Genomic DNA, 21,356 nt, shown 5'->3' on the forward strand with positions numbered 1-21,356 from the left:
ACTTGCCTTACATCTCGGATACAATGTGTAAAAGTACTGGTTTTACATGTCGGGTACAGTGTGTAGCAGTACTTGTCTTACATCTCGGGTACAGTGTGTAGGAGTACTTGCCTTATATCTCGGATTCACTGTGTAAAAGTACTGGTTTTACATGTCGGGTTCTGTGTGTACAAATACTGGCCTTACATCTCGGGTACATTGTGTACGAGTACTTGCCTTATATCTCGGATTCACTGTGTAAAAGTACTGGTTTTACATGTCGGGTTCTGTGTGTACAAATACTGGCCTTACATCTCGGGTACTGTGTGTAGGAGTACTGGCCTTACATCTCGGATTCACTGTGTAAAATATTGGTTTTACATGTCGGGTACTGGCCTCACACCTCGGGTACAGTGTGTAGAAGTACAGGTCTTACATCTTGGGTACAGTGCGTAGAACTACTGGCCTCACAACTCGGGTACAGTGTGTAGAAATACTGGTTTTACATCTCGTGTACAATATGTAGGAGTACTGACCTTACATCTCGGATACAGTGTGCAGGAGTAGTGGTTTTACATCTCGGATACAGTGTGCAGGAGTAGTGGTCTTACATCTCGGATACAGTGTGAAGGAGTAGTGGTTTTACATCTCGGATACAGTGTGAAGGAGTAGTGGTTTTACATCTCGGATACAGTATGAAGGAGTAGTGGTCTTACATCTCGGATACAGTGTGAAGGAGTAGTGGTCTTACATCTCGGATACAGTGTGCAGGAGTAGTGGTCTTACATCTTGGATACAGTGTGAAGGAGTAGTGGTCTTACATCTCGGATACATTGTGAAGGAGAAGTGGTCATACATCTCGGATACAGTGTGGAGGAGTAGTGGTCTTACATCTCGGATACACTGTGTAGCAGTAATGGCCTGATATCTCGGGCACAGTGTGTAGGAGTACTTGCCTTACTCCTCGGGGGCAGTGTGTAGAAGTACTGGCCTTACAACTCGGGTTCAGTGTGTAGGAATACTGGCCTTATACACCGGTACAGTGTGTAGAAGTACTAGCCTTGCAACTCGGATACAGTGTGTAGAAGTACAGGACTTACACCTCGCGTACAGTGATTAGGGATACATCTCGGGTGCTGTTTGTAGAAGTACAGTCCTGAAACCTCGGGTACAGTGTGTAGGAGTACTGGCCTTACATCTCGGGTACAGTGCGTAGAAGTGCTGGCCTTATACCTCGGGTACAGTGTGTACAAGTACAGGTCTTACATCTCGGGTACAGTGCGTAGAAGTACTGGCCTTACAGGTCGGGTACAGTGTGTAGAAGTACTAGTCTTACATCTCGGGTACAGTGCGTAGGAATACTGGCCTCACACCTCGGGTACAGTGTGAAGAAGTTCAGGCCTCACACCTCGGGTACTGTGCGTAGAAGTACTAGCCTTATACCTCGGGTACTGCGTGTAGAAGTACTGGTCTTACATCTCGGGTTCAGTGTGTAGAAGTACTGGCCTCACAACTCGGGTACAGTGTGTAGGAGTACTGGTTTTACATCTCGTGTACATTATGTAGGAGTACTGGCCTTACATCTCGGATACAGTGTGCAGGAGTAGTGGTCTTTCATATCGGATACAGTGTGAAGGAGTAGTGGTCTTACATCTCGGGTACACTGTGTAGCAGTACTGGCCTTACACCTCGAGTACAGTGTGTAGGATTACTTGCCTTACACCCCGGGTACAATGTGTGGAAGTACTGGCCTTACATCCCGTGTACTGTGTGTAGAAGTACTGGCCTTGCAGCTCGGATACAGTGTGTAGAAGTACGTACCTTACATCTCGGGTGGAGCGTGTATAAGTACTGGCCTTACATCTCGGGTACTGTGTGTCGGAGTACAGGCCTTACACCTCGAGTACAGTGTGTAGGAGTTATTCCCTTACATCTCGGGTACAGCGTGTAGGAGTACTTGCCTTACATCTCGGGTACAGTGTGTAGGAGTACTGGTCCTACATCTCGGATACAATGTGTAAAAGTACTGGTTTAACATCTCGGGTTCTGTGTGTACAAATACTAGCCTTACATCTCGGGTACTGTGTGTAGGAGTACTTGCCTTACATCTCGGATACAAGGTGCAAAAGTACTATTTTTACATCTCGGGTTCTGTGTGTACAAATACTGGCCTTACATCTCGGGTACATTGTGTAGGAGTACTTGCCTTACATGTCGGATACAATGTGTAAAAGTACTGGTTTTACATATCGGGTACAGTGTGTAATAGTACTTGCCTTACATCTCGGGTACAATGTGTAGGAGTACTTGCCTTACATATCGGGGACAGTGTGTAGGAGTACAGGTCTTACATATCGGGTACAGTGTGTAGGAGTACTGGTCTTACATCTCGGATACAATGTGTAAAAGTACTGGTTTAACATCTCGGGTTCTGTGTGTACAAATACTAGCCTTACATCTCGGGTACTGTGTGTAGGAGTACTTGCCTTACATCTCGGATACAAGGTGCAAAAGTACTATTTTTACATCTCGGGTTCTGTGTGTACAAATACTGGCCTTACATCTCGGGTACATTGTGTAGGAGTACTTGCCTTACATGTCGGATACAATGTGTAAAAGTACTGGTTTTACATCTCGGGTACAGTGTGTAATAGTACTTGCCTTACATCTGGGCTACAGTGTGTAGGAGTACTTGCCTTACATCTCGGGTACAGTGTGTAGGAGTACTGGCTTTACATCTCGGATTCACTGTGTAAAAAAGTACTGTTTTTACATGTCGGGTACTGGCCTCACACCTCGGGTACAGTGCTTGAAGTACTGGCCTTATACCTCGGGTACAGTGTGTAGAAGTACAGGTCTTACATCTCGGGTGCAGTGCGTAGAAGTACTGGCCTCACACCTCGGGTGCTGTGTGTTGAAGTACTGGTCTTACATCTCGGGTTCAGTGTGTGGAAGTGCTTACCTTACAACTCGGGTACAGTGTGTAGGAATACTCGCCTTACACCTCGGGTACTGTGTGTAGAAGTACTGGTTTGACATATCGTGTACATTATGTAGGAGTACTGGCCTTACATCTCGGATACAGTGTGTAGAAGTTCAGGCCTCACACCTCTGGCACTGTGCGTAGAAGTACTAGCCTTATACCTCGGGTACTGCGTGTAGAAGTACTGGTCTTACATCTCGGGTTCAGTGTGTAGAAGTACTGGCCTCACAACTCGGGTACAGTGTGTAGGAATATTGGCCTTATACAGCGGGCACAGTGTGTGGAAGTACAGACCTTGCAACTCGGATACAGTGTGTAGAAGTACGTACCTTACAACTCGGAGTAAAGGACTTACACCTCGGGCACAGTGTGTAGGAGTGCAGGCCTCACACCTCGGTTACAGTGTGTAAAAGTACTGGCCTTACACCTCCGGTACAGTGATTAGGAATACAGGCCTTACATCTCGGGTGCTGTGTGTAGAAGTACAGTCCTGACACCTCGGGTACAGTGTGTAGGAGTACTGGCCATACACCCCGGTACAATGTGTGGAAGTATTGGCCATACATCTCGTGTACATTATGTAGGAGTACTGGACTGACACCCCAGGTACAGTGTGTATCAGTACTGGCCCTACATCTCGGGTACAGTGTGTAGGAGTACTGGCCTTACATCTCGGGTACAGTGTGTAGAAGTACTGGCCTTATACCTCGGGTACAGTGTGTACAAGTACTGGTCTTACATCTCGGGTACAGTGCGTGAAAGTACTGGCCTCACACCTCGGGTACTGTGCCTAGAAGTACTGGCCTTATACCTCGGGCACTGTGTGTAGAAGTACTGGTATTACATCTCGGGTTCAGTGCGTAGGAGTACTGGCCTCAAACCTCGGGTACTGTGTATAGAAGTTCAGGCCTCACACCTGGGGTACTGTGCCTAGAAGTACTGGCCTTATACCTGTGTGCAGGAGTAGTGGTCTTACATCTCGGATACAGTGTGAAAGAGTAGTGGTCTTTGCATCTCGGGTACATTGTGTGAAGGAGTAGTGGTCTTACATCTCGGATACAGTGTGAAGGAGTAGTTGTCTTACACCTCGGATACAGTGTGAAGGAGTAGTGGTCTTACATATCGGATACAGTGTGAAGGAGTAGTGGTCTTACATCTTGGATACAGTGTGAAGGATTAGTGGTCTTACATCTCGGATAAAGTTTGAAGGAGTTGTGGTCTTACATCTCGGATACAGTGTGAAGGAGTAGTGGTCTTACATCTCGGATACAGTGTGAAGGAGTAGTGGTCTTTCATCTCGGATACAGTGTGAAGGAGTAGTGGTCTTACACCTCGGGCACAGTGTGTAGGAGTACTTGTCTTACACCCCGGGTACAATGTGTGGAAGTACTGGCCTTACATCTTGTCTATTGTGTGTAGAAGTACTGGCCTTGCAGCTCGGATACAGTGTGTAGAAGTACGTACCTTACATCTCGGGTACAGCGTGTAGAAGTATTGGCCTTATATCTCGGGTACTGTGTGTCGGAGTACAGGCCTTACACCTCGAGTACAGTGTGTAGGAGAGCTGGCCTTATACCCCGGGTACAGTGTGTAGGAGTACTTGCCTTACTTCTCGGGAACAGTGTGTAGGAGTACTTGCCTTACATCTTGGGTACAGTGTGTAGGAGTACTGGTCTTACATCTCGGATACAATGTGTAAAAGTACTGGTTTAACATCTCGGGTTCTGTGTGTACAAATACTGGCCTTACATCTCGGTTATATTGTGTAGGAGTACTGGTCTTACATCTCGGATACAATGTGTAAAAGTACTGGTTTTACATCTCGGGTACAGTGTGTAGCAGTACTTGCCTTACATCTCGGGTACAGTGTGTAAAAGTACTGGTTTTACATGCCGGGTTCTGTGTGTACACATACTGGCCTTACATCTCGGGTACTGTGTGTAGGAGTACTGGCCTTACATCTCGGATTCACTGTGTAAAATATTGGTTTTACATGTCGGGTACTGGCCTCACACCTCGGGTACAGTGCGTAGAAGTACTGGCCTTATACCTCGGGTACAGTGTGTACAATTATAGGTCTTACATCTCGGGTACAGTGTGTAGGAGTACTGGTCTTACACCTCTGGTACTGTGTGTAGAAATAATGGTTTTACATCTCGTGTACAATATGTAGGAGTACTGACCTTACATATCGGATACAGTGTGCAGGAGTAGTGGTTTTACATCTCGGATACAGTGTGAAGGAGTAGTGGTCTTACATCTCGGATACAGTGTGAAGGAGTAGTGGTCTTACATCTCGGATACAGTGTGAAGGAGTAGTGGTTTTACATCTCGGATACAGTGTGAAGGAGTAGTGGTCTTACATCTCGGATACAGTGTGAAGGAGTAGTGGTCTAACATCTCGGATAAAGTTTGAAGGAGTTGTGGTCTTACATCTCGGATACAGTATGCAGGAGTAGTGGTCTTACATCTCGGATACAGTGTGCAGGAGTAGTGGTCTTACATCTCGGATACAGTGTGCAGCAGTAGTGGTCTTACATCTTGGATACAGTGTGAAGGAGTAGTGGTCTTACATCTCGGATACATTGTGAAGGAGTAGTGGTCTTTCATATCGGATACAGTCTGAAGGAGTAGTGGTCTTACATCTCGGGTACACTGTGTAGCAGTACTGGCCTTACACCTCGAGTACAGTGTGTAGGATAACTTGCCTTACACCCCGGGTACGATGTGTGGAAGTACTGACCTTACATCCCGTGTACTGTGTATAGAAGTACTGGCCTTGCAGCTCGGATACAGTGTGTAGAAGTACGTACCTAACATCTCGGGTGGAGCGTGTATAAGTACTGGCCTTACATCTCGGGTACTGTGTGTCGGAGTACAGGCCTTACACCTCGAGTACAGTGTGTAGGAGTTATTCCCTTACACCTCGGGTACAGTGTGTAGGAGTACTTGCCTTACATCCCGGTTACAGCGTGTAGAAGTACACGTCTCAAATCTCGGTTACTGTGTGTAGAAGTACTGGCCTTGCAACTCGGATACAGTGTGTAGAAGTACGTACCTTACATCATGGGTAGAGCGTGTATAAGTACTGGCCTTACATCTCGGGTACTGTGTGTCGGAGTACAGGCCTGACACCTCGAGTACAGTGTGTAGGAGTACTGGCCTTATACCCCGGGTACAGTGTGTAGGAGTACTTCCTTACATCTCGGGTACAGTGTGTAGGAGTACTGGTCTTACATCTCGGATACAAAGTGTAAACGTATTGGTTTAACATCTCGAGTTTTGTGTGTACAAATATTGGCCTTACATCTCGGGTACAATGTGTAGGAGTACTTGCCTTACATCTCGGATACAAGGTGTAAAAGTACTGGCTTTACATCTCGGGTTCTGTGTGTACAAATACTGGCTTTACATCTCGGGTTCTGTGTGTACAAATACTGGCCTTACATCTCGGGTACATTGTGTAGGAGTACTTGCCTTACATCTCGGATACCATGTGTAAAAGTACTGGTTTTACATCTGGGCTACAGTGTGTAGGAGTACTTGCCTTACATCTCGGGTACAGTGTGTAGGAGTACTGGCTTTACATCTCGGATTCACTGTGTAAAAGAAATGTGTTTACATGTCGGGTACTGGCCTCACACCTCTGGTACAGTGCGTAGAAGTACAGGTCTTACATCTCGGGTGCAGTGCGTGGAAGTACTGGCCTCACACCTCGGGTGCTGTGTGTTGAAGTACTGGTCTTAGATCTCGGGTTCAGTGTGTAGAAGTGCTTACCTTACAACTCGGGTACAGTGTGTAGGAGTACTCGTCTTACACCTCGGGTACTGTGTGTAGAAGTACTGGTTTTACATCTCGTGTACATTATGTAGGAATACTGGCCTTACATCTCGGATACAGTGTGAAGGAGTAGTGGTCTTACATCTCGGATACAGTGTGAAGGAGTAGTGGCCTTATATATCGGGCACAGTGTGTAGGAGTACTTGCCTTACTCCTCGGGGACAGTGTGTAGAAGTACTAGCCTTACAACTTGGGTTCAGTGTGTAGGAATACTGGCCTTATACAGCGGGTACAGTGTGTAGAAGTACTGGCCTTGCAACTCGGATACAGTGTGTAGAAGTACGTACCTTACAACTCGGAGTAAAGGACTTACACCTCGGGTACAGTGTGTAGGAGTGCAGGCCTCACACCTCGGTTACAGTGTGTAAAAGTACTGGCCTTACACCTCCGTTACAGTGATAAGGAATACAGGCCTTACATCTCGGGTGCTGTGTGTAGAATTACAGTCCTGACACATCGGGTACAGTGTGTATGAGTGCTGGCCATACATCCCGGGTACAATGTGTGTAAGTATTGGCCTTACATCTTGGGTACAGTGTGTAGGAGTACTGGTCTTACATCTCGGATACAATGTGTAAAAGTACTGGTTTAACATTTCGGGTTCTGTGTGTACAAATACTGGCGTTACATCTCGGTTACATTGTGTAGGAGTACGTGCCTTACATCTCGGATACAATGTGTAAAAGTACTGGTTTTACATCTCGGGTACAGTGTGTAATAGTACTTGCCTTACATCTCGGGTACAGTGTGTAGGAGTACTGCCTTACATCTCGGATTCACTGTGTAAAAGTACTGGTTTTACATGTCGGGTTCTGTGTGCACAAATACTGGCCTTACATCTCGGGTACTGTGTGTAGGAGTACAGGCCTTACATCTCGGATTCACTGTGTAAAAGTACTGGTTTTACATGTCGGGTACTGGCCTCACACCTCGGGTACAGTGCGTAGAAGTACCGGCCTTATACCTCGGGTACAGTGTGTAGAAGTACAGGTCTTACATCTCGGGTACAGTGTGTAGAAGTGCTTACCTTACAACTCGGGTACAGTGTGTAGGAGTACTGGTCTTACACCTCTGGTACTGTGTGTAGAAGTACTGGTTTTACATCTCGTGTACATTATGTAGGAGTACTGGCCTTACACCTCGGATACAGTGTGCATGAGTAGTGGTCTTACATCTCGGATACAGTGTGCAGGAGTAGTGGTCTTACATCTTGGATACAGTGTGAGGGAATACTTGCCTTACATCCCGGGTACAATGTGTGGAAGTACTGGCCTTGCAACTCGGATACAGTGTGTAGAAGTACCTACCTTACATGTCGGGTAGAGCGTGTATAAGTACTGGCCTTACATCTCGGGTACTGTGTGTCGGAGTACAGGCCTTACACCTCGAGTACAGTGTGTAGGAGTGCAGGCCTCACACCTCGGTTACAGTGTGTAGAAGTACTGGTTTAACATTTCGGGTTCTGTGTGTACAAATACTGGCGTTACATCTCGGTTACATTGTGTAGGAGTACGTGCCTTACATCTCGGATACAATGTGTAAAAGTACTGGTTTTACATCTCGGGTACAGTGTGTAATAGTACTTGCCTTACATCTCGGGTACAGTGTGTAGGAGTACTGCCTTACATCTCGGATTCACTGTGTAAAAGTACTGGTTTTACATGTCGGGTTCTGTGTGCACAAATACTGGCCTTACATCTCGGGTACTGTGTGTAGGAGTACAGGCCTTACATCTCGGATTCACTGTGTAAAAGTACTGGTTTTACATGTCGGGTACTGGCCTCACACCTCGGGTACAGTGCGTAGAAGTACCGGCCTTATACCTCGGGTACAGTGTGTAGAAGTACAGGTCTTACATCTCGGGTACAGTGTGTAGAAGTGCTTACCTTACAACTCGGGTACAGTGTGTAGGAGTACTGGTCTTACACCTCTGGTACTGTGTGTAGAAGTACTGGTTTTACATCTCGTGTACATTATGTAGGAGTACTGGCCTTACACCTCGGATACAGTGTGCATGAGTAGTGGTCTTACATCTCGGATACAGTGTGCAGGAGTAGTGGTCTTACATCTTGGATACAGTGTGAGGGAATACTTGCCTTACATCCCGGGTACAATGTGTGGAAGTACTGGCCTTGCAACTCGGATACAGTGTGTAGAAGTACCTACCTTACATGTCGGGTAGAGCGTGTATAAGTACTGGCCTTACATCTCGGGTACTGTGTGTCGGAGTACAGGCCTTACACCTCGAGTACAGTGTGTAGGAGTGCAGGCCTCACACCTCGGTTACAGTGTGTAGAAGTACTGGCCTCACACCGCCGGTACAGTGATTAGGAATACAGGCCTTACATCTCGGGTGCTGTGTGTAGAAGTACAGTCCTGACACTTTGGGTACAGTGTGTAGGAGTACTGGCCTTACACCTTCGGTACAGTGTGTGGAAGTACTGGCTTTACATCTCGTGTACATTATGTAGAAGTACTGGCCTTTCATTTCGGATACAGTGTGAAGGAGTAGTTGTCTTACATCTCGGGTACTGTTCTTACACCTCGGTAAAGTGTGTAGGAGCACATGTCTCAGATCTCGGGTACAGTGTGTAGGAGTACAGGTTAACTACCCTCGGTAAAGTGTGTAGTAGCACATGTCTCAGATCTCGGGTATAGTGTGTAGGAGTACACATAAACAAAGAGGATACAATCAACGCGACCTGACAACTCAGATGGCCACACACGTGCGTTGAGAAGACTCGGATAAAATCACATTTCACAACAGGACGCTGTCAGTAAATGACCTTCTGTCTTCAGTTAACTAGTATATGGTGGGGCACGGGTGGCCCAATCGTCTAAGGCGCCGCGATTCGTTGTGCAGAGTTGCGTCCCTTAGGCACGCCAGTAACCTATGATTGTGCGTTCGAATCCCGGTTCGCCCCGGTTATGTTTTTAGGTTTGTCAGCACCATACCCGTGCTCGTGGGTTTCATCGAAGTGGTAAACGTCTGAGACCTCGCACATTAAGCGGACACGCCGTGATATAACAAGAATACTGTTAAAACCCAACTCACTTACTCACTAGGATATGTTGGGTATTCTGCCAAATTTGAAAAAAACGGAAAATGATTTTAATGTCATTCACGCGAGGTAATTCAGGTGTTCCGCTGGTTATATCAAAGACGTAACGACAGCTGTACCACTATTAGAAAGCGTGAAAGTCATCTCGTCCAATGGAAATCCTAAACATCATGATTCTCCAAGAACATTTTCCCGTGTGTATTCACAGTACACAGGTTATGTTTTGCATTTTAACTACGATCTTAGCTATAATATTAAATAAAACATTCACTTCCATGAAATAAGTGGTATATCGATGATAACGCCTATATTCATTAACCCGTGAAGATTCGGGGCAAACTAGGTCGTCAGGAACCCACGTTTGCCGTAAGAGGCGACTATGCTTATCGTAAGAGGCGACCAACGGGTTCGGGTGGTCAGGCTCGCTGAATTGGTTGATGCATGTCATCGTAAACCATTTGCATGGATCGATGCCCATGATATCAATCACTGGATTGTTCGGTTCAGACTCGATGACTTACAAACTGCCATCATATACTCAACAACAAAGTTTCCTAAGACACCCATATTTTAGTGTATTTTTCAAACAAATAAAGTTTGGTTTTCAATATTGCGGTACATGCATGGAATCAAGTCACAAAAACGCAACTGCATTACAGGCAAAAGTTGACTTTTATGCAAGCCCCATGAATGGGTATAAGAACCTATGCGCAATTATTCCACATTACGAAATGCTACGCCTGTCCGAAAATGAGCGTCTGCGAGCCATTGGTATGCTTGAAGCAGGATCGAGTCAACGTTATGTTGCAAGACAATTTAACGCCCACAGAAACACCATTTGGTGTTTATGGCAACGTTTGCAACAGACGAATGCAGTCAGAGACCATCCTCGGAGTGGCAGGCCACGCGTAACCTATAACCGTAACCAGATCGGTTCGGGGGCGGCAGCGTTATGGTACGGGGTGGGATTACAGCAAGACAGAGGACCTGTTTGATAGTGGTCGAGGGAAATCTTAATGGACAGCGCTACCGCGTCGAGATCATCGGCCCTGTTGTTCTACCGTTTTTGCGTCGTCATGGTCCAGGCATTACCTTTTAACATGATACCGCCCGGCCCCATATTGCGCGACTTGTTCAGGATTCTTTTCAACAAAAAATCGTGAATGTGATCCCCTGGCCGGCTCACTCCCCTGATCTCTCACCAATCGAGCACATGTGAGTTGAGATGGATCGGCACAGACACTCCAGGAACTTCGAAACATGCTCCAGCAGATATGGCCGGATATCACACAGGACTTTGTGCGACGCCTGCTCCATTCCATGAGACGAAGATGTGTTGATTGCTTCGGAACCAGAGATGGAAACACACGCTATTGATTTGTAAATTGACATTTTTCATGTTTTTTTTTATGAAATCACGCTTTTTCTGAAGTCAGTATGGCAAATTAAACCATTTGAACACTTACATGAGTCTTTTATCTGTTGCAAACCGAAATTGTTTCAGATTTGGTAAAAATCATAATTTTGCATTAAATCTTATTCAATGTCACAGGAACTTTTGTTCTTCAGTATATATATGGAATAGTGCTGAGTGTGGCGTTAAACAACAAACAAAACAACAAACCAAACTTTTAAACAATTTTTTTACCTGTTAAACCTGAGATGAAAGTCCTTTCTTCCCTATGTAGTTTCGGCATCACAATTGTATGGACAGACGACTTGTGAATGGGGAAGATGGGGAGAACGGTGCGAAAAAGCCTGTCCTGAACATTGTATTGCCAATGAAGCCAGGAAACTCCAGCACTGCCACAAGTTGACTGGGAAGTGTTCTGAGGGATGCATGCGTGGGTGGCATGGCGATATATGTGATCTACCTTGTAGCAGCCACTGCGAAAAAAACACATGCAACCAGCAGAACGGGCTGTGTAGTTTTGGCTGTGATGGACCCTACAGAGGAGACTCCTGCAACATGACAACAGGTAGGAATGTCTACTGTTTCATTCGGGACTTGCATGTTCTTAAAAGTTAGCGAGTTTGGTTTGATGTTGCTGTGAATATTATTACAGTTATATCACGGCGTGTCAGCTTGATGTGGAGACGCCCATCACTTTGGTGAAAACTTTGAGCATGAGTTTGGTACTGTCAAAACTAGAAATATACACCAGGGTTCAACTATCATAGTTTTCTGTGAAGCCTCCGGACTATGCCTTGGACGACAGGTCACCGGTACCATTATATGAATGTTTTCTTTTGATATTACAACTTGACAAGGAAATATGAATTAATTAATGAGCTGCTGGTCACAAATAAGTACAAAGGCAAATATGACATTAGACTGGGGTTGGCATATGTCAAAAAACAACAACTTGAAAACAATACTCCGGCTTTGATCACATTTACAACATGCTTCGATTAACATGCTGGATATTTAAAATATTGTTTCATCATAATAATTATAATAATATTTGATTGACCTAAGATTTGTAAGTTCTTTTTGTTTTGTTTTCATAAGTAGTGGTTTCAACGCACTCAACGTCACCGACACCACGGTCATCTTCCCCTAGACCTGGGAAACACACGGACCTAGTCGTGATTATTGTCCCCATCATCATCATCATAATCTGCCTCGTCACAGTCGCAGTGGTGGCATTTATAGTGTGAGTGTAGACCTGACAGAATAACGCATCCATAAATAACGGTGTGGCTATTCACGAGATACACTTCACCCAGATCTTCACGGTCGAAATTTCATTCCTATCCGTTGGTATTATACGAGACAATTGTTCTAATAATGAAGGGAATATTCCGTGTTCTTGATTCTTTACTAATATCACACCGAAGAGCAAAGATATTCATATTTAAGCACTTAAATCATCGTTAAAAATTGAATTTCAACTGCTCTAATAATTGTGATTCTTTGCAGGGTAAAACGGGAAAAGGGAAGAAAAAACGGCGATGGCAGGTAATACCAAGACCAATGATTATGCAAAGATATCACGTCATGAAGGCTAAAATGTCTTTACTTTCATATCTCCATAATCTTTAAGTTTCTGATATAACATGCAGCTCACGTCGTTCATGGTATGCATCATCATAATATGAGGCTGGGATAAGAGACCAGTATTCCCTGATATTATGTTTTACTTCACTGATTGTATGTTTAACATAAGAGTCATCCATCCATTGTAGTATCCATTGTAGTTGTGAACTTTTTTTATATTTACAGGTCCCCGGAAGACAGTAAGTATATTCAAGTAACTTGACTTTTGCTTAAATGTACAATGGGTGTACTTTTTCAAATATAAGAGTTACGTCCCTCCCGACAGTTATTGGTTATTTGGCGTGCAGTTATATCGTAACCTTGAAATTATATTGCATATCATACGACCCTCTGACTTGATCTGATCCTTTAGCAGCGAGTATGTACGTTGAGACTAGATGCACCTTGTGTTAGAGGTGTTGGGTTAGATGGCAGCATGAAGCCAAACTTAGATACCAGAGACTGAAGCTATTAAAACATATTATGTGCCATACGCAAACACGTTTTAGCAGAGGTATTCGTATTGCACACAGGTATCATGTGATCATTTCGAAGTAATGAAAAATATTCCTTGGCATTTAGTTCCTATGCATTACTTTGTTTCAGATTGATGAATATAAGTGATAGTGCTACTTTTACGTGTACACTGATACACTGTTTCAGTTTAGTTTATGGGTAAGGCAAATATATTTATCTGATCTGGACATCTTCTATGTTTTAGTTCCTTTAATGGAAAGGAGTGGAGCGGCCTTTGGCAGTGAGTATAAATCATAACATATGTCACCTTGATATTAATCACTTGCTTGATAAAAGTAGCAGAAACTACAAAGAATAATACAAAGAAGTTGGTTTTACGCAGAACATGTCTTGGCGTCTGTCAGATTGCGGAATTCCATTACCTAGTATCACTAGTTCATACACAAACAATGATTGAATCAAGTAGACCAAAACTGTATCATACGCAGAAACAATAAGATCGAAGGACATAATTGTTCACGGAGATCAATCGACCTTCCGTGAAAGTGACAAAACCAACAATGACACCCTACATACGTGCGTAGCGCTATATATACGTACACGATCCTCTTTTTGCTTTAAGTGTATATTTTGACATGGACATTCTGAAGTCATACATCACCACATTCGTTTTTCTGAACTGTACATTAGTGGGTATGTCAGCTGTGGTTCTTATTTTTTTACCAGCATTGGGACATGGTCTGGAAGATCAACGCATGGAGCCAGGTACATACAAACTGCTTTTCACACTGTAGCATGAATTATAACAATTGTATTGAACAACGTACATATATCCAAATCAAATGTGATATAAAATGTGATGACAATATAAATAACATTGATATAATAATCTGACTTACTTGATGTCTATTATTTACATTTCAATTTTCTTCACATAATATTGTTTCTTCCTGCACAGATCCAATTGACCGAGAGATAAACAATACACGAACATTGTTTGTGGAAACTGAAAACTTTAAGAAAGTGAGAGAAATGTTGGAGACGTTCCATCATGTGACAATCAGTGGTGCTCCAGGAGCAGGTAAAACATCCATGGCCCTGATGCTGGGAGATGAATACAGGACGCAGGGGTATGAGCTGGTGATGGTTGAGGATCTTTCACAAGTAAACTTGTCTGATTGGCAAGGCCATGATGTATGTGTGATATTTGATGACATATTTCAGATGGCTGGATCACTTATGGATGTGCCTCGTTTTAAACACCTTCTGTATGACCTCCATCTGTGCCTAGCACAGTGCAAGGACAGGTCTGAGAGACGATATGAGAGTATGCAGCAGGAGTCGGGAGAGGAAGAAAGAAGAGACAATCAGTCAGACATGTACTTCATATTCACCACAGAAACCTCCGCCCTAGGACATGCAATGTTAAAACTTGAAGGTCATCCAATTTGTTTTTTCAGTAACTCTACATTAGCATCATTGTCTTACACACCGGAGGAGAAAAAAGAAATATGGATGAAACATAAACACCATTACAAATGCAAAGCAAACGTCGATGAGATGGAACTTGGTGAATGTGATAAACAAACTGTTGGATTTCCTCTTGTATGCAAATTGTTCTCCAGTTATGCTGCCTTTCAAGAACAAGATGAAACGTTTTGGGAACATCCTGTTTTCTATCTAAAACGGGAACTTGATACAATGATTAATAGAAGGGATGACCACTCAGCTGCCCTAATCCTGGTGCTCCTGTGTGACGGGCAGCTGAACCTAAATCAGCTGGAGACTGAATCTGACAACCCAGACCTGGATGCCCACATCAAGGCAGCTCTGTCCTTTGTGAAGACATCAACCAGACAAGATGTAGCTGAGGCTGTCAGAAGTTTATGTGGTTCGCTTTTGACAGAAGGAAACTTAATAACATTTTCCCATTCAATGATTTATGATGTATGTGCATCTGTCTTGTTTGGTATTGACCCAGAATTTATCCGTAAACATTGGAACATTAGGTTTCTCTTTGAACATGTACAGAATCAGCAAGGAGACATTGCTCCCGTTAATGAACACCAGCTCATCATTCCTTTCTCAGAGGCCTACAGTGGAACCATTGTTGACAGAATGGCTGATTTTCTTGCCAGCGGTGCTTTTAGTGAATACATCATGCATCCTATATGTAGAAGAAAGGACATAGCTGACAGATTATCTCAAATGATTAAAAATCCCACTAACCTGTCCCATGATGCCATGCACAACATCTTCCATTATGCATGCGTCACTGGGAACAAGAATATCATGAAGCGACTTGTTCCTCACTGTGACATCAATAGACGTGGATTGAATTGCTGGACGCCAGTTATGTACGCAGTTGTCTCTGGACAGAAGAAAAGTTTGAAACTCCTGGTGGAACACAACGCTGATATCAAACTATGTGACAGCAACAACAACAGCCTATTACATTTGGCCATTGAGAATGGAAAAACTGCCAGTGTAGAATATCTACTTAAAGAACATAAATGTGACATCCACACCCGAGGAATGCATGGCTGGACACCACTTGTGTGTGCGGTGTTTGCTGGGAAGAAGGATGTTTTGGATGTTCTTTTGAAACACAAAACTGACAATAGATTAAGAGATACAAACATCAGGAATGCGATACATCTGGCATGTGAGTGTGGGATTAATTCCATTGTGGAACGCCTGCTGCAATTAACGGATGTGAATGCATCTGGTAAACATGGCCAGACACCCATAATGTGTTCTGCATCATCTGGAAAGAAGAACACGTTTGACCTTCTTTTGTCAAGAAAGGCCAACATCAACCTGACTGATGATGACAACAACAGCCTCCTTCATGTGGCTTGCAAGTCGGACGATACATCAATTTTAGAGTATCTACTTACACAGCTTGACATCAATAGGCCTGGAAAACATGGCTGGACTCCGGTGATGAAGGCAGCTGTGAATGGAAGGAAGGATGTATTAGACCTGCTTGTGAAAGAGAAAGCGAATCTTGAACTGACTGATGACAGTGGTAACAATCTCCTCCATCTTGCATGTCACGGCGGAAATGTCTCCATTGTGAAACACCTACTCCCACAGTTTAACATCAACAGCCGTGGAGGAAATGGCTGGACGCCAGTGATGTATGCCGCTGTCAATGGAGACAGCGATGTGTTCCGCCTGCTTGTGTCAAGGGGGGCTGATCTCTCCCTGGAAGATGACTACAACAACTCTGTATTTCATTTAGGATGTATCGGAGGAAACAGAACCATAGTGAAAGATCTACTGCCAAAAGCTGATAAGAACAGTCGGGGAAACCTTGGGAGAACAGGAATCATGAAGTCTGCTTGGGCAGGCAATGCTGATGTTTTCAAACTTCTTGTGTCAAAGAAAGTTGATCTCAAAACAGTTGATGATAACAATGATACTATACTTCACCATGCCAGTCAAGGAGGAAACTGCTCCATTGTTGAATATTTGATTGAGAAACAGTTTGACATAAATTGTCGTGGAAAAAACGACTTGACAACAGTGATGTCTGCAGCATGGTCTGGGAAGAAAGATGCATTTGAACTGCTTTCTTCAAAACAAGATTCCATGTCCGCATACAATGTATATCGTGACACAATACTTCACTTGGCATGTGAAGGCGGAACTATATCCATTGTACAATCACTTCTGTTGAGAATGGATGTAAACATTCGGGGAAAGAATGGCCGGACTCCAGTCATGGCTGCAGCTGTGGCAGGGAAGAAGGATGTGTTTGACTTTCTGATTTCAAAGAAAGCTGATCTCACACTGACTGATGACAACAAAAACAACATTCTTCATCTTGCATGCCGAGGTGGAAATACGTTCATCATAGAGCATCTCATACCACTGTTTGACATGAACAGTCATGGAGAAGATGGATTGACACCATTAATTATGGGAGCTCTCAGTGGGAAGAAGGAGGCTTATGATCTGATTGCAAGAAATGGGGGTAATCAATCATTAACTGCCTCTGAAAATGATGATGTTCTTCATGCAGCCTGTCTTGGGGGTAATCTAGCCATTGTTAAGGAGGTGATTGGGATCTTTGACATCAACACCAGGGGAAGAAAAGGTGAGACTCCTCTGATGCGAGCAGTCTGTGGAGGCCACATTGCTGTGTACAGATACTTGATGTCCCGTGGTGCTGACCGTACTCTGGTGGACAATGACGGACACACTCTACTACATTTTGCATGTCATCATGGACAGCTTGAAATGGTGAAACATATCATTGCTGATTTTGATGTCAACTCAAAGGACAATATGGGCCTCACACCTGTCATGACGGCAGTACTGCACAGACAAGCTGCAGTTGTCAAATACCTGACAAATAGGGGCACGGATTTGACTTTAGTTGACAACACGGGAGGCGATGCCCTTACTCTCGCCCTGAAACTCGGTAACAGACAAATCATTAAACGACTGGACAGAAAACAAGTCAAGCAAGTGGCACCGTGGAATGAGCTGATGAAGTCCCTGGTCAGGGGGGAAGTAGTTTTCCTGAAGTCCTACAGTCGAGGGAGTCCTGAACTGGTTCAGACAGATCAGGATGGAGACAGTTTACTACACCTCGCCTGTCGAGGAGGCAACAGACAATGTGTGGAGTATCTGTTCCCATCCTATGACATCGATGTCCAAGGTCGCTATGGCTGGACACCGGCGATGGTGGCAGCTGTGTGTGGACATGCTGATATCTTCCAGCTACTCCTGACTCAAAAGGCAGGTCTCTTTCTGGAGTCAAGTACAGGAGAGGATATCCTCACCCTGGCTCGGCGTGGGAAAAACAAAGAAATTATCACACACCTGGATAAAGATAACTGAAATGAAAATATTCCTTTAACATTAAATCTTAGCAAAGTATTGAAGACTTACACCACTTAAATCGAACTTACATCTTCAGAACCAATGGTATCAGAACCAATGGTGTAAAAACTTTGCAATAACAAAAGGAACAGACCCATGGCATAACCTCACAGTGATGACACTAATGAAAATTGTGCCTTGACAGTGTATAGACAGCAGGTATATGATTAGGCCCCATGCACGTTCATGCAGTTCTTTCTCAAAGCAAACTCTGTTCAATTTCATATTTGTCTCTAACGTGCTTATAGAATAGACATTACCTTAATATAATTAATTGTGCTAAGTGGAGATACTTTTTACCCTTGCTAAAGGCTTCATTTCCACAATTCTAACGGAAAAAAACAACTTTGCTTCATCTAAAGTTCAATAAAAGTAGATATATTCTGAAATACAATAATGCATCTTTCAATATATATTCTTGAAGGTCGTGATTCACAATTTACAATTTGGATGTTTGCATGTTTGTCGGGAGCATATACTTACACGTGTTTTTATTTATGTGAATAGAACACAGTGAATGTTCATGAAATACTTTTGAATTACCGTAAATAACGCTTATGTACTACCAGAAAAGCCTGAAAATCAACGTCTAAGGGCTATGGGGTTGCTGCAAACAGGGATAGCGTAAACCCAAGATACAAGACAGGTTAATATTTGTCGAAACTCAATATCGTCTATTTCGAGACGTTATCTACAGCAGGGAAACATTCGTGACGTGTCACGGATCAGCTGTCACCGCGTGACGTCACGTCAACAAGACAAACATTTTCGGTTGGTGCGTCTGCGAATCGATACCATTACATCAGCAGTTCTGACAATTCCTTCATTGAGATTAATTAGTGTCAGAAATCAAAATCGGAACTGTACACTGTTCATTGATGAGTCAAGGTATCACCTGTGCATCTCAGGCAGTTGTGCAAGGGAGTATATCAGTCCAGGAGTACGTTTCAGTGATGCTTGCGTTACTCTACCGGGTCAGTGTTGGGTGGAAGTGTCATAGAATGGAGCTGCTTCCCAACATATGGGAGAACATAACTCATCATTGTTAGATACATAACGGACGACATCATTAGATATCATGTTCTACCCTTTGTGCAACTGCAGGGACGGAACGTCACGTTGTAGCAGGGTAACGCCCGCCCAAATGTTGTACTTGTTGTAACAGGCAGTAACGGAACATTTACATTTTGCCATGGCTGGCTGTTGCTCCAGACCTTTCCCCCATAGGGCATGCATGGGATGAAACGGGTTGATGCCCACGACAGGACCAGAGTAGGTCGATAACGCTAGCTTAGCTGGACCAATCTTTGGTTGATATTTGAAACAGCATCCCAACAGCTGCTTTCAATTATCTTGTGTAGTCAGTGCACCGCCTCTGCCTCGCCTTTACCAATGCAAATGGTGGTCACACCCAATTTTGACATTGTTTTGGGCGCGTCACTCTGTCTCCTGTCACTAGGCATGGCTATTGTCAATGCATCTGTGTTGCTGAAGCATTGATCAGACGAAAGAAAACAAATATGCTGATAATTTCAATAACATAACCTTTATACCTCCTTATATGAAGCAAGGTTACCTTTTCAATATATCAAACTAAAACGCCTCTAAAGACATTCCTGCGTGCGGAAGCTTAACATTGGAAATGATACAGTCTGTCCTACGTGAGGATTCTTGTATCTATGATCCGCATCTAGCACGGTCAGTCACTACCCATGGCCCATACCCGTATTGCGAACGTCTTACTAACTATCTGGTACTCTACCAGTGTTGGTATTCTGTCAGCATGTTTAATTTATGATGTGTTGTCAGACCCTATCTCTCAGTCAATCCACATCATAAATACAGATATACAAGTTAATTCTCTGTATTTACACTGAATAAGTGTCTATTCACCTTACTAAATGATGCGTAATGTAATGAACGATCTGTCAGGTACAACCCTGTAAAAATCCGGTTTAGAATTTGTCTTCAGCAACTCATGCTTGTCCGTTGACCAACAAGATCGGGTGGTCAGGTTCGGTCACTTGGTTGATGCATGTTATCGTGTCCCAGTTGCATAGATAGATGTTCATAATGCAATCACCGGATTGTGTGGATCAGACTCGATAATGTACGGACCACCGGCATACAGCTGGGTTATTGCTTACTGTGGCGTTAAACAACAAATAAACAAAATCTGGTATAGCAAACACGAATGATATGGACATGGCATATTGTTGATGATTTCCTAGATTTACTTGATCAAATAGGCGATGTTTCAACCCTCTTGACGGTGAATGTAACGCACAACTTGAAGTGAGTCGGATGTTTCAGTACCACTTGCAAATATCCTGCTGGTACAGATGTAAATATTTGATTTGTGTTCTGTTTTAGATATATACGTCCTGAATGGACGATGTGAGTCGGATTCGGGATATGTGGTATTCACATTTGTTGGCCACTTCATTAGATATGTTTAAGCATTGTGTTAAGTTTGATATATTATTTCATGCATTGAATTCTACGAGAAGTTACGAGTACTTCATTTAGTTAAAATATATGTGTTTGTGTGGATAAGGTGAGTTAGACAGGTTTGTTTTGAGTAGCAGCAAACAGGAAATATATTTTCCTAGCATGTCATCGAATGATGTTTTAAGCATATCAGACAAAGCTGTTTTATAACAATCACAAGTATCGAGAGTAGTGTCGGGTATAGATCACATGTATTATGATCAGCTGAAAACATAACCAAACTGTCTGTGCAAGGAAAACGTAATCAAGTATGAATAAATAATGAATGTGACTTTGTGCAGGAGAAGGATGCCAATGTATAAATGGATTGGATGAAATACTAAGACATTGAGTCGTTAGAAGTCTACAATAATATATACAGCAATACATTTCAGAGGCAAAGAAACAACAAAAGCAGATTATAACCACGTTACCGGTATACAGGTTCTAAACAGGAAGTTATATATATCACCGACTTTCGATGTTGCAATAATGTTTGAAGTTTGAATGAGTGTGTACTCATTATGATGTAGATAGGCGTGTCTTATTTTTCCATTATCAGTTTCATTAGTTGATGCTGATGAATTTG

The 21,356-nt window shown here is 43.5% G+C and overlaps 1 protein-coding gene across 4 annotated transcripts in view; it reads left to right on the forward strand.

The window, feature by feature from the left end:
• LOC124117614 (serine/threonine-protein phosphatase 6 regulatory ankyrin repeat subunit B-like) overlaps positions 1-21,120 on the forward strand; it is a 34,155-nt gene extending 13,035 nt beyond the window's left edge. For 2 of the 4 annotated variants that reach the window (XM_048394940.1, XM_048394941.1), the window contains exons 3-9: positions 11,553-11,843; positions 12,377-12,521; positions 12,788-12,826; positions 13,091-13,104; positions 13,626-13,661; positions 14,108-14,146; positions 14,340-21,120. In XM_048394940.1, coding sequence (XP_048250897.1) covers positions 11,553-11,843; positions 12,377-12,521; positions 12,788-12,826; positions 13,091-13,104; positions 13,626-13,661; positions 14,108-14,146; positions 14,340-18,235 — 4,460 coding nt within the window. In that variant the 3' untranslated portion in view covers positions 18,236-21,120. The remainder of the gene's footprint in view (positions 1-11,552; positions 11,844-12,376; positions 12,522-12,787; positions 12,827-13,090; positions 13,105-13,625; positions 13,662-14,107; positions 14,147-14,339) is intronic. The other 2 variants (XM_048394942.1, XM_048394943.1) reach the window with 2 other exon arrangements.
• Positions 21,121-21,356: the final 236 nt, after the last annotated feature.

The sequence above is a fragment of the Haliotis rufescens genome, unplaced genomic scaffold (assembly GCF_023055435.1).
Source record: "Haliotis rufescens isolate VD_foot unplaced genomic scaffold, xgHalRufe1.0.p SCAF_134, whole genome shotgun sequence".
Taxonomy (NCBI): domain Eukaryota; kingdom Metazoa; phylum Mollusca; class Gastropoda; order Lepetellida; family Haliotidae; genus Haliotis; species Haliotis rufescens.